The sequence below is a fragment of the Bubalus bubalis genome, chromosome 2, assembly GCF_019923935.1.
Source record: "Bubalus bubalis isolate 160015118507 breed Murrah chromosome 2, NDDB_SH_1, whole genome shotgun sequence".
In the NCBI taxonomy this organism is placed as follows: domain Eukaryota; kingdom Metazoa; phylum Chordata; class Mammalia; order Artiodactyla; family Bovidae; genus Bubalus; species Bubalus bubalis.
The window spans coordinates 128,309,681-128,324,388 of record NC_059158.1 but is presented as its reverse complement, the minus strand read 5'-3'; the positions used below and the strand labels follow the sequence as shown (position 1 = coordinate 128,324,388).

General features: G+C 38.8%; 1 protein-coding gene across 2 annotated transcripts in view; it reads right to left on the bottom strand.

Moving 5' to 3' along the window:
• CNTNAP5 (contactin associated protein family member 5) overlaps positions 1 to 14,708 on the bottom strand; it is a 1,053,040-nt gene that overhangs the window by 789,922 nt on the left and 248,410 nt on the right. For both annotated transcript variants that reach the window (XM_025277585.3, XM_044936563.2), the window contains exon 3: positions 5,431 to 5,624. In XM_025277585.3, coding sequence (XP_025133370.2) covers positions 5,431 to 5,624 — 194 coding nt within the window. The remainder of the gene's footprint in view (positions 1 to 5,430; positions 5,625 to 14,708) is intronic.

Sequence of the window (14,708 nt, the reverse complement as noted above, 5' to 3'; positions counted from 1 at the left end):
TTTTTTGTACAGTTCTTCTGTGTATTCTTGCCATCTCTTCTTAATATCTTCTGCTTCTCTTAGGTCTATATCATTTCTGTCCTTTATCAAGCTCATCTTTGCATGAAATGTTCCTTTGGTATCTCTGATTTTCTTGAAGAGATCCCTAGTCTTTCCCATTCTTTTGTTTTCCTCTATTTCTTTGCATTGATCGCTGAAGAAGGCTTTCTTATCTCTTCTTGCTATTCTTTGGAACTCTGCATTCAGATGTTTATATCTTTCCTTTTCTCCTTTGCTTTTCACTTCTCTTCTTTTCACAGCTATTTGTAAGGCCTCCCCAGACAGCCATTTTTCTTTTTTGCATTTCTTTTCCATGGGAATGGTCTTGATCCCTGTCTCCTGTACAATGTCACAAACCTCTGTCCATAGTTTATCAGGCACTCTATCTATCAGATCTAGGCCCTTAAATCTATTTCTCACTTCCACTGTATAATCATAAGGGATATGATTTAGGTCATACCTGAATGGTCTAGTGGTTTTCCCTACTTTCTTCAATTTAAGTCTGAACTTGGCAATAAGGAGTTCAGGTCTGAGCCACAGTCAGCTCCTGGTCTTGTTTTTGCTGACTGTATAGAGCTTCTCTCATTATCAGAGAAATGCAAATCAAAACCACAATGAGGTACCATCTCAGCCGATCAGAATGGCTGCTATCCAAAAATCTACAAATAAATGCTAGAGAGGGTGTGGAGAAAAGGGAACCCTCTTACACGGTTGGTGGGAATGCAAACTAGTGCAGCCACTATGGAGAACAGTGTGGTGATTCCTTAAAAAACTGGAAATAGAACTGCCTTATGACCCACCAATTCCACTGCTGGGCAAACATACCATGGAAACCAGAATTTAAAGAGACACATGTACCCCAACGTTCATCGCAGCACTGTTTACAATAGCCAGGACATGGAAGCAACCTAGATGTCCATCAGTATATGAATGGATAAGAAAGCAGTGGTACATACACACAATGGAATATTACTCAGCCATTAAAAAGAATACATTTGAATCAGTTCTAATGAGGTGGATGAAACTGGAGCCTATTATACAGAGTGAAGTAAGCCAGAAAGAAAAACACCAATACAGTATACTAATACATGTATATGGAATTTAGAAAGATGCTAACGATAACCCTGTATGCGAGACAGCAAAAGAGACAGAGATGTATTGAATAGTCTTTTGGACTATGTGGGAGAAGGCGAGGGTGGGATGAACTGAGAGAATAGCATTGAAACATGTGTATTATCATATGTGAAACAGATCGACAGTCCAGGTTCGATGCATGAGGCAGGGTGCTTGGGGCTGGTGCACTGGGATGACCCAGAGAGATGGGATGGGGAGGGAGGTGGGAGGGGTGGTTCAGGATAGGGAACACATGTACACCCATGGCTGATTCATGTCAATGTATGGCAAAAACCACTACAATATTGTAAAGTAACTGGCCTCCAATTAAAATAAATAAATTTAAAAAAAAAGAAATTTAAAAAATATAGAAAAATACAAAGAATTTTTTAAAGAAAAAAAAATTAAATCTAAAAGTGATTCTAAATCACTGCAGATGGTGACTGCAGCCATGAAATTAAAGGACTCTTGCTCCTTGGAAGGAAAGTTATGACCAACCTAGACAGCACATTACAAAGCAGAGACATTACTTTGTCAACAAAGCTCTGTCTAGTCAAGGCTATGGTTTTTCCAGTGGTCATGTATGAATGTGAGAGTTGGACTGTAAAGAAAGCTGAGCACTGAAGAATTGATGTTTTTGAATTGTGGTGTTGGAGAAGATCTTGAGTCCCTTGAACTGCAAGGAGATCCAACCAGTCCATCCTAAAGGAGATCAGTCCTGGGTGTTCACTGGAAGGACTGATATTGAAGCTGAAACTCCAATACTTTGGCCACCTGATGCAAAGAGCTGACTCATTGGAAAAGACCCTGATGCTGGGAAAGATTGAAGGCAGGAGGCGAAGGGGACGATGGAGGATGAGATGGTTGGATGGCATCACCAACTCGATGGACATAAGTTTGGTCTCTGAGAGTTGGTGATGGACAGGGAAGCCTGGCGTGCTGCAGTCCATGGGTTCGCAAAGAGTTGGACGTGACTGAGAGACTGAGGTGAACTGAACTAAATTGAAGATTCTAAAAGTCTTGTTAAGTTTGTCCCTGAGACACTTTCAGATCTGATTATTTAGTGAACTGGGGACTCTGGCTTACTCATAAATCATAATACATCATTAAGCAGCTGCTCAGTGGCCTCATTCCTCAACATTCCATTTAGTGCCAGATCAGAAATTCTAGAAACTGGATTTTTTAGAGCATGCATATTGACTGCTGTATGTTGCACAAATATATTTCCAGGATTCTTGTTCTGAAGTAAACTTTGCAAAATAAAATAAACCTCTTGAGTACTAGTAAATTGGTATTCCATGCGAGGGGTTCAATGCTATAGTTGTATTGCTTAGTAAATCAACTTTAAATAAACATTACAAACTCCATCTCATTTGAAAATTGAAGATCTTCAAAAGACTTGTGAAAGTCTCATTCAAGAGATTTTCTACTTCTCTGATCCAGCATTCTTAATCAAGTCGATACTTTGTATTGATGTTGTGGGGTACTGACTTTTTTCTGAAAAGTTAAATCATTTAAATAATTTTTTAAAAACTTGGTTGTTTGGCCATTGCTTTCATCTTGTTTATCAGGATTAACTCTGGTGAATCTATAGTCTGATTTATAATTTTCAATTTAAAATAAAAAAAGAAAAACTCTCAAGGTAACCTATTTATTCAATAATACGATCTGATGGAAATATCAATGAATAGTAGGCACAAGTCAGATTTTACATATGCTTGTGAAATGTTTGGTAAAATACTCTGAGTCTCTGTTTGATGGCCTTCTATAAGGCCTATATACTGTTTCAGAGAATTTGAGCACTATTTAAAATGTGCAAAAAACACAGATCGCATTAGTGCTTTCTCAGTTTTATATTTTAAAAATAGCACATGAAATAGACAATAGAGTTTCTTCTTTTGCAGTGGATCTGACATAGGTTAAGGTGAGAAAAGTAAATCAGTTTTGTGAAAATTAGAAAAAAATCAAGTGTTGTAAAGAAGTAATAGAAAGTACAGTTCGGCAATAGAGTATATTTAGGACCCAATCTTAATTTTGCAGTCTGGCATCACCAAAGTTGGTTATGTGAGCTTGGATGGGTCTCTGTGGGCCTCATGCCTCTTGTTTATATAGATGTTCATACTGAATCTCCAGAATTTATGACACCTTTGTATGTATATAGAATGACATTTGCTTATAAATGAAACGTGTGATTTTTGTTCAGTAGCTGTTAGCTTCCTCAATAGTGATACAAGAGGACATGCATTTTTTTTTAAATTTTTTTCAACATTTGAGCCTTGTTACTCTGCATGGCTCATCATGATGTCCCCACCCACTGTGACTGGAGTGGTGATGATCCCTTCACAGGTCTTTTCCCCTCCTGGTAATTTACATCTGACAACTTGGTCCTGAGGCTGCCGCCTCTCCCAAATGCCTTGAAGGCATTGTAAGTGTCTCTGGGGAGGCCTTAGCTAGAATTTACCACTGGTGCTATGTACAATGGTTTCCTGCCTCTTCTGCTCTGCCCACCTAGCATCTTTTGCCTCCTTCCAAACATCAAGGCTATTTTGAGGCTGAGGTAAGGGACAGGAGCAGACTCCTTCCCTCCAATTCTGAAAGTCCTGGTAATTCTGCAGTTTTTGCAACAACCATCCAAAAAAATACTTCATGTTACGTCTCCAATAACAATTGTCATGGAGGCTGCAAGGACCTGTAAGACAGACCCCTGCCTTTAAGGGGCTTGGGATTTTGTGGAAGTAAGCCCGGAGAAACTGCTCATCCGTGAAATACGTCCTGATCCATATGATAAGATGAAAGCAAGTTATTTTATTCTAAAGAAAATGAAGCTCAGGATTTAAAAAATATTTAAACAAAAGACCTCAAAACTTCAATTCAATCTGTGAAACAACCAGTTCTGATTGAAAATGCCAAAGAAAATAAATAACCTCATGTCTATCTATCCCTCTCAAGTCAACATAAAACCTTAAAATTGCTCTTCAAAATGGAAAGGGTATTTATTTCTCTTTTCAAACTAAAACCAAACTTTAAAAAAAACCTGTAAAATTTATGGGGCCTTCAAAGTTGAAAAAAAATTTACTAGTCTCCAAAAGAGTATTTGTAAAATGAAAAAATCCATGTTCTGTATAAATATTACCACCTAATACGACAAACAACTCAAAGATGACTACTATAAAAGCCTCCAGAGTCAGTCTGCCATAACTAATCTTAATCCACAGTTTACTATTATTTCAATTAAGAATAGTGATCAATGGGCAATTAACAAATAACAGTGAATATAAAATAGAATTTGTTTTCCAAAAGAATGAGAGCAATATAGAAAAATGCATGTGCAAACAACATCAATTTGAAAGTATAATTGGGATTGATTTAAGAGGGAAGAAATATGAGAAGAAAAGATAATGTGATCAACTGCCAAATCTTCAGATTTTAAGTACATACATTTAGAAAAAAATAAATGTCTCATGAGGTTTTCTTCCCTAAAGTAAAAGCAACATGAACTAATACATTATTTTATTTAATGCATGAGTTTCTGAAATCTCCTCTGGGTGCCTTTTGCTCTCTGTCTCTAACTCCCTTTCCCCACCTGGTAATTTGGGGACAGTCTTTCAGGTATTCTTTGGGATCAAGAGCTTGGGTCTAGGAGTGTGGAAGGAAATTTTTTTTCTACAGCTTGGACCAAACTGTCCTTTACTTCCAAGCTGAAGATTGTCTATAAACACAAAATCATTCTAAAATTTATATTTGTTTTGTATTTATAACCTTTTAAATTGTTTTCAAAACTTGAGTAGAGGCAGGGGAACATAATGGCTTTAAAATCATACCAGGCTATGGAGTTCCATGTCAAGATTCATCAATTGGATAACTTTGGTTGAGTTACATAACTGAGCTAATTCCATCATCGCCAGGTACGTAAAGTACTCGGCAAATAATAAATAAATAATAAATGCATGCTCAATCAACCAATACCTTCTCATTAACGATCAGACTTCTGTGGTGTAGTTGTTTTTATTGAAGAAAGAACTGAGGCCCAGTCAATGAACTTTCCAAGTTACCAGAGAAAGAGGAAAACACTCAACTTTTTGTAACAGATATCCTCATTTCCCTACGAACTGGAGTCATGCTGGAGATAGGACTTAGACAAAGTCTAATTATTTCTGAATGGGCACTCAACAGTTATCAAGCTACTGGCAATCTGCATAGAGGAAAATGACAGAAACATTCCCTGGTTACCACGATCGCATCTCATTTTTATTCAGCTGATGCGAAAAGATGTCCTACCCAGATGCTGTCTTCTTGCTTGTACTGTTTCCAGTTGCGTCCTGTGTCACTGAACATCAGGCTGTAGCTCGTCACCCAGTCAGAGCTTCCGTATCTTCCCTGCGTGGCCACTGCTGTAATCTCCACTCTGTTTCCCAGGTCCATCTGGAGCCACTGCTGAGCATTGGAATCTGCTGGGGACCAACCGCCAGCTCCTGGAACAGGATCAGAGAGAGAGAGCTGTAGCAACATCTCACAGAGCCACAACTTTCACCTCTCAAAGAGAAAAACAAAACAAAGCAAAAAAACAGTGTTCAGCTAAAACGTTTTTATAACCCCAAAACATGTCCTACCTCTCTTTACAAATCCCTGGTATTTTGAAAAATTTGTATTGGATTATAAATTGATTTATAACACTGCATTAGTTTCTGGAGTGCAGCAAAGTGATTCAGTTATACATATATTCATTCTTTTTCAGATTATTTCCCCTTGTAGGTTAAATCAATTAGGTTATCATGGAATATTGAGTAGAGTTCCCCGTGCTATACAATAGGTCCTATATAGTATATGATCTGTATGCTATTCCAAAATTCCTGATTTATCCCCCTCCACCATGTTTTCCCTTGGAAACCATGACTGTTTTCTATGTCTATGAGTCTATTTTTGTTTTGTATATACATTCATCTGTTTGACTTTTTTATATCCCACATGTAAGAGATATCATATGATATTTATCTTTCTCTGACTTCACTATGTATGATAATCTCTCTGCTGTGCTGTGCTTAGTCACTCAGTAATGTCCAACTCTTTGTGACCTTATAGACTATAGCCCGCCAAGCTCCTCTATCCATGGGATTTTCCAGGCAAGAATACTGGAGTGGGTTGCCATGCCCTCCTCCAGGGGATCTTCCCAACCCAGGGATTGAACCCAGGTCTCCCACATTGCAGGGGATTCTTTACCATCTGAAACACCAGGGAAGACCATGAATACTGGAGTGGGCAGTCCATTACTTCTCTAGGGGATCTTCCTGGCCCAGGAATCGAACTGGGGTCACCTTAATTGCAGGTGGATTCTTTACCAGGTGAGCTACCAGGGAAGCCCTATGATAATCTCTAGGTCCATCCAAATGGCAAATGACATTATTTCATTCTTTTTTATGGCTGAGTAGTATTCCCTTGTATGCATAAACCACATCTTCTTTATCCATTAATCTGTCAATGGATATTTAGGCTGCTTCTATATCTTGGCTATTGTAAACAGTGATGCACAAAACATTCTGGACCCAATTTTCATTGTCCCCTTCCATTAAATTCCCTTTTGTGGTTTAAGATTCAATTAAAATGCTGTTTCTTCTATGATTTTTCCCTTTTTTTGTCTATTATTATAGTTTTCTTCTTTTGGATTCCTAATGGGATTTTTTTGTTATACTTTCTATTTTTTTAAAACCTTAACCTTTAACATGACTTATATCCTCTGTCTGACTGGTCTTTTCTGGTTCCTTCTTTGCTTTCTTCTTTCATTCTTCTCTTTCTTTTCCCTGATCCTTAGCTCTCTCCAAATACATGCTGTGAATCTGCCTTGGGCCAGACATTTTTCTGTGGATGCAAAGATTCATGATCATTAACTATGTCTTTGAAAAGTTAGTGATCACTCATTCAACAGATCCTCACTGAGCATCAGGAGTGTTCTGGGTAATGAGAGAGAGGGACACACAAACAAAAATATGTAAAGTGATGTGAAAGAAAAGCTTCAGTGAAGTAAACACAAGGTTCAATAGAAGCACAGATTACAGAATGCCTCGGAAGGTGATCAGAAAGACCAACAGACAGTGATAGTGGAGCTGCAAGCTGAAGCAAGCATGGTCATTTTCCCAGCAAACAAGGTGAGACAAAGTTGGAGAGACCAAAAAGGGCCAAGTAAACAGCACATGCAACATCTCAGAGAGACATGAAAGAGAAGGTCCCAGCCATGGGTCTCCCTGTGAGTCCATATGTTTGACACACAGGAACTTTCTAGCATATAAACCTAAGCCTTTGGGCCCTGGAATTTTATCATGTGACACACTGGAACTCTGCAGAAGATCCATATAATCTCTTCCTTCTTTGGAAGACTTGTGGCCTAAATTTTCTCTTTTCATTTTACATAGGAACAAAGAAGTATGTATTCATTCTTACTGACCCAAGAGTCTACAGGGCATCTGAATCCTGAGTGGGACCTATTGTAGAATGTCTATGCTATGGATGCACCCCAATGTTCACGGTAGCATTATTTACAATAACCAAGATATGTAAGCAACATAAGTGTCCACCAACTGATAGTGAATAAGGAAGATGTGGTAAGTATATAGAATGGAGTATTACTCAGCCATAGAGAAAAATGGAATAATGCCATTTGCAGCAACATGAATGGACCTAGAGATTATCATATTAAGTGATGTAAGCCAGACAAAAACAAATATCATATGATATTTTTTATATGTAGAATCTAAAAAAATGTTACAAATGAATGCAGTATATAAAACAAAAATAGACCTGCCAACATAGAAAAAAATTTATGGTTGTTAAGGGAAAAGGGGGGATGCATAAATTAGGAGTTTGGGATTAACAGATACGTACTATGAGAACAAAGATCTATTATTAATATATAGCACAGGGAACTATACTCAATGTTCTGTGATAACCTATAATAGAAAACATTTTGAAAAAATAGATATATATGGATATATAACTGATTCACTGTGCTGTACATTTGAAACTAACATGATATTGTTAATCAACTATACTTCAACTAAAAAAAAAAGAAATAAGAACCTTTTATTAATAACCTTGCTTAGGGTATTGGATTGGCTGACTCATTGGATTTTTTAATTTAGAAGGGTTAACCAATAAATCCCTTTTGATTTCAACCTATGTCACTGAAAATCATTTTAGTCATGTCCCAGACTACATTCTTGGCATCTCAGGAGGAGTCAGTTGGACCCATTCTTGGTACTGAGAACTTTCTGAGCCCCATCTAGCTGCTCATTGCAGAGAGAGCTTGACACTACCTGGGAACAGGCTTGTGAACAAAGCGGGCATAGAACATGAAGTGGGCCTTACTTTGGCCATAAGGCATATTCTACCAGTTATCAATCGATTTTCTCCCAATAATTAGCTAGTACTATGATGAAAGAACTGATGCTTTTGAACTGTAGTGCTGGAGAAGACCCTTGAGAGTACCTTGGATAGTAAGGAGATATAACCAGTCAATGCTAAAGGAAATCAAGCCTTAATATTCATTGAAAAGACTCTTGCTGAAGCTGAAGCTCCAATACTTTGGCCACCTGATGTGAAGAACTGACACTGATGCTGGGAAAGATTGAAGGCAAAAGCAGAAGGGGTCAATAGAGGATGAGATGGTTAGATAACATCACAGACTCAATGGACATGAATTTGATCAAACTCTAGGAGATAGTGGAGAACAGGGAAGCCTGGCGTGCTACAGTCTATGGGGTCACAAAGAGTTGGACGTGACTTAGTCACTAAACAACAATGACTCTAACTGAGCAGGACCCGATAAGGCCTTCTCAGAATAGACCCCCCCAACCCCATGTCCTCTGCCTGCCATTTGTCTGCAGACAAACCTTACAGACAAATAAATTTAATTCGAGAAATGAGAAAACACAGAAAGAAAGGAAAATAGGAAGTGAGGCAAAATAATAACACTTTAGCCATTAAACAAAGTCAAGGACCTTTAGCTCCTCCTCAAGCACTATAGATAGTCTGAGTCACATTCTTTGAGCTATTTTGCAGATATTTAAATCCCCACCAGGTGGAAGAAATTCATGATATGCTGTTCATAAGCATGTAGACCCCAGACCAGTTAGAACCAGAAATTTGATGATGCTGACTCACTTTTACCTCACCACCAACCAATCAGAATATCCATGAGCTGATCACCCACATAGGACCCCCCTCTCTCACCTTGTCTTTAAAAACCTGTCTCTGAAATCCTTTGGGGTATTCGGGTCTTTTAAGCACTTAGTTGCCTGGACTTCTTCAGTAAACATGGGCCTTCAATAAAGCTATTTCTTTTTACTTCATCCAAGTCATTCTCTGAGAGTCAATCTGGCCAAATTTCATCAACAGTACTTTTAACCATTTGTTTGATAATATTTTTTTTTTCACTCCCCTGAGTAGATTCAAATGCAGGGAAAGAAAGAAAGGAAGTATGCTCAGTTCTCACTCTGGAATGTCTTTTATTCTGTGTTTTGCAAGTTGTGAATACAGTGATGAATATTACTAATATTCACTAATATCCATTCTCTCCTCCTGTTGTAGTAATAGGACTATGGAGGGTGTATGGATTAACTGCACTTTTCAGCTCCCAATACTATTCAAGTTATACCCTTATGGACAAGTTCTCCCCAATAAAAATGTGAGTGGAAAGAAGATATGCCACCTGCAGGCTATCAGGTCTCTTCCCTACTTGCTTTCTCCTTTCACCACTGATGGAGGCAGCGAACAAGGACATAGAAGATGTCAGGATCTCAGCATGGAAAGATGTTAGATTCCTGCACCATCACATGTTAGCTACGTTATTAACGAGAACTAAAGACTTATTTTGTTTAAGCTATTGCATGTTGAAATTTATTTGACACTGCAGTTTAACCTACCTTAATGCATAGAGAATATCCTGTGGAGTAAATAGAACAATGCCTACGTTATAGTTGAGGAAACTGAGATCCAGCAGTTGTAGAACACCTGGGACTCATGACTCTAGCACTGCTATTTGAGACAATTATATAACAGAAAAACGTTCTAACAGCCCAAAAATCAATAAAGGAGGAAAACACAGGGAGGAGACATTCAAGCAGAAATTCTGAGCTGCCAGTTCTAGAAGTATATTTTTAATCAATCAACATTGCAGTAACCAATATGTCCACGATTCCCAATCGAATTTATCCTCTCTCAACTTCTCAAAACAGGGAGGCCCAATTAGGAGGAGATACTATTTTTCCAAGAAATCTACAATTATTCTGAAACTACTCTTTATTTCAACTCAATTTTCCCTGCTGCCCATTTCATGAGACCTGTCTCTTGAGTGTAAAAAGCAAGGTTTTGTAAGTTGTATCACCTCAACAATATTAAAGCTTGCTAAAAAAGAAATGTGTATGGTGATTTCTTCTGAGAGATGAAAATATGAGTAATTTTATTCTTTTATGATTTTTGCATATAACCTAATTTTTATTTCAGTATGTCTTTCTTTTACAAACCAAGACTCATTTGTACATGGCTTATTGCATGAAGAATATATGTAGTGACTTGAGAACCAGTGGTATAATATAGGACTCTGTGTGACCATCACAATTTTTGATACAAAAATTCTCAAATCTTACCTATTTCCCTTTACCCTTGTGTCCACAATTAGACTTCCTTGTTCACTTTAGTGTTTTCCTTCCTTTATTCTAAGTATACTTATTATAGTTATATATGATAATAATTTATGTCAGTGATAGCAGAAAGAAAATAAGTCATTTTCCCCACTATCTCTCAAAGAATACAATCACAAAAGATTGACCCAAACCAAATCCAAATAAAACAAAAGGGGGACTAGGTAATGATGAAAATATTCCTTAAAATTTATCTAAAGAAAATCACAGCTTCCTTTTGCCCACAGTAGAAAACCATAGCTTATTGCTGCTGCTGCTGCTGCTAAGTCGCTTCAGTCATGTCCAACTCTGTGTGACCCCATAGACGGCAGCCCACCAGGCTCCCCCATCTCTGGGATTCTCCAGGCAAGAACACTGGAGTGGGTTGCCATTTCCTTCTCCAATGCATGAAAGTGAAAAGTGAAAGTGACGTCGCTCAGTTGTGTCCGACTCTTCGCGACCCCATGGACTGCAGCCCACCAGGCTCCTCCATCCATGGGATTTTCCAGTCGAGAGTACTGGAGAGCGTTGCCATTGCCTTCTCCACCATTGTTTATTAATCCTCCCCAAATTAACCAAATTGGAATAATTGATGTTAGTATTCATTAACACATCAAGTTAGGTAGTTTCCAAACCCAGGAGCTTCAGCCTAAGCTCTTAAAATGAAGGGTCACTCTCTGGGTGATAATTGCCAAAGCCTTTCCCCTGCTTTTGAAGATTCTCCCAGCATTACAGCTAACAGGCAAGACACTCAGGGTTTCTGTGGTTACTATGGCAAAAATTTTGCTCCTTCCACCAAACAATAAATGTGTTTTCACAATGATGAGAGTAGCCTGAAGATACTATTTGTAGTTACTCTTAAGACACACTGTACCCACACTAGCTTTCTATTTCTTAATTGTTCTTAAGGTTGAGGTGTAACATACACAGAGAAACCTGCACTTGGCATGTTGCAGGTGTTAATGTAGGCAGGGCTCTCTGTAATTGTGGCTGCTGTATCAATAATCAGTAGTTACAATTCCCACAAATCCTACATTTTGAATTGAAAGGAATTTGATGAAATTTCAAAGGAAAAGTATAGTTTTAAGGGAAAAATAACTTCACCTTAGATTTTTATAGAATCTAGAACATGGGATCCTGAATAATTTGAAGATTATCACTTAGTTTATTCTTAGCATACCCCAAGCATCATACTCTACATGCTATGTAATTTCACTTTAGGGGAGAAGATGGAAATGAAATCCAAGAGACCTGGTTCAAGATCCAGCTCAGGTCCTGAGGTTAGATTGGATGAGAGTCTCAACTGTGCTCCATCATCAGAAAGCACCTGGAGTGCTTGTGAAGATGACAAATTCTTTGGCTCACTCCTTGATAACTGATGCAGGGGCTAACCCTTAAATCTGTATCTTGAGAAAGGTATTCGTGACATGCTGAGTGGTTTGGGAGACACTGGATGAAAGCGCTTCTGAAGTTTCAGTTCTACTATTTTACTGAGAAGAGTAGAATTCTTCATTTGTTTCATGATCCAAGTTAGTTTAAACCCAACATGTTATTCTTGATGATTACAAACAAAAATGGAGAAGGCAATGGCACCCCACTCCAGTACCCTTGCCTGGAAAATCCCATGGACAGAGGAGCCTGGTAGGCTGCAGTCCATGGGGTCGCGAAGAGTCGGACACGACTGAGTGACTTCACTTTCACTTTTCACTTTCATGCATTGGAGAAGGAAATGGCAACCCACTCCAGTGTTCTTGCCTGGAGAATCCCAGAGATGGTGGAGCCTATGGGCTGCCGTCTATGGGGTAGCACAGAGTCGGACACGACTGAAGTGACTTAGCAGCAGCAGCAGCAGCACAAACAAAAAAGCAACATGAAATTGCCTCTGGACCTAAAGATGGACACTCCTCCAATTTGATCCCCAATCCCTCACCCCTAAAAACAGATGGTAACTTAAAGTCAGACAAAATTAAAAAGGAAATCTCAAAATTTGTGAATTCAAAAATACCCATCTCTGTTCTTGCCTGGACAATTTTTTTTTTTCACTACCAGTCAATCCTTTTGCTTCTGATCACCATACCCTTTCTATATGCCCTTGAGTGTTCACTCACTCACAATATTAGTTGACTGTAGGATAGTCCTTTCTCAGTGCACAATACAGCTGCAAGCACTTGATAACCTGACCTCACTTACCACCCCAGGAGCTCTGCATGATTGATACTAGTATCACTATCCCCACTTAACAGAAGGAAAAACTGAGGCCAGAATTGTTGGTCAGCTTTTCCAAGGTCACACAATTGGTCAGTGGCAGAACAGGGAATTCAAACTCATAAAACTGGGACTCAGAGCCAAGTTCTTAACCACTCAGCTGCATGGCCTCTCAGCAACATAGACAGAGCATGCTTACCTTCTTCCTTGTTTATAATAGCAATTGTCTCTAGAAACATAATTTACACTTCACCTCTTTTTCAGTGTCTCACTTGATTCTTATAGCCATCAGCAATAGTATTTTAACTTTCATTTACCAGGGAATAAGCCAGGTTTAAAGGGTAACCTAGCTTACCCAGACTATATGGAGACACTAATCTCCAATCAATTTTTGCAGATTTCTCAACCCTGCCTGAGGTTTCAACAGGGATCAATATTTTAAGTAAACAAGTAGCTATTTTTAGGGAGAATTCTAAGCAAGGTTTAAGTAAGAGAAGAGATCCAGTTCCCTGTTCAAACTTGCAAACCATGGTACTTATACCTAACTTTATATGCTAAGCTAGGCTCCATTCACGTAACAGAAAAACTGGTAGAGAAGGCAGAACGACCTCCATTTCTACACTGATTTCCACTTCTAACTCAGAAAGGGAAATGAGACTGGATTGATGCCAAACATTGGAAATGAGCACAAAATGTTATACACAGGTCTCTGCTGGGACTCTCCTATAAATAGTACACTTTATACAGTGTGGGTAAGAGTAAAATCAAGATTCACAAACATGCTCATAACCTTCATACCTAGACACAACACGTGATGATCTTATATGTAGAACAGGACATATGGCTGGGAAAGGACTTCTGACGCTGGAAGGCTATTGGCTGAAACTGGGCAATTTCATGCTGGCTGGTAACTGGGCATTATCATTTTGCCCATGGACATGTGTGGTAGGATCTAGGTGTTGCTGGGTGGCTCTGGCCAGGGCTCCAACACTTCTATTCACACATTTATTTAGGGACTCGGGAGCCTTTTGGGGGAAAAGTAAGAAAGAACTCAGTCAAACACCCTGTGGGCTTCAAAACATGTAAACACTAGTAGGAAGATCTGGAGTTGCCCTATTTCTTGAATTTTTATTTGATATTAAAGTATAGTTGGTTTGCTTCCCTCGTGGCTCAGTGGTAAAGAATCCATTTGCCAATGCAGGAGACATAGATTCAATCTCTGGGTGGTAAAGATCCCCTGGAGAAGGAAATGGCAATCCACTCCAGTATTCTTGCTTGGGAAATCTCATGGAGAGAGGAGCCTGTTGGGCTATAGTCCATGGGGTGACAAAAGAGTCAGATGACTCAGCAACTAAAACAAGAACAACAAATAGGTGGTTTACAGTGTTGTGTTAGTTTCAGGTGTACAGCAAAGTAAGTCATATTTATACGACCAGTGCATTCTCTTGCAAAACTCTATTAGCCTTTGCCCTGCTTCATTCAGTACTCCAAGGCCAAATTTGCCTTTTACTCCTGGTGTTTCTTGACATCCTGCTTTTGCATTCAAGTCCCCTATAATGAAAAAGACATCTTTTATGGGTGTTAGTTTTAAAAGGTCTTGTAGGTCTTCATAGAACCGTTCAACTTCAGCTTCTTCAGCATTACTGGTCAAGGCATAGACTTGGATTGCTGTGATACTGAATG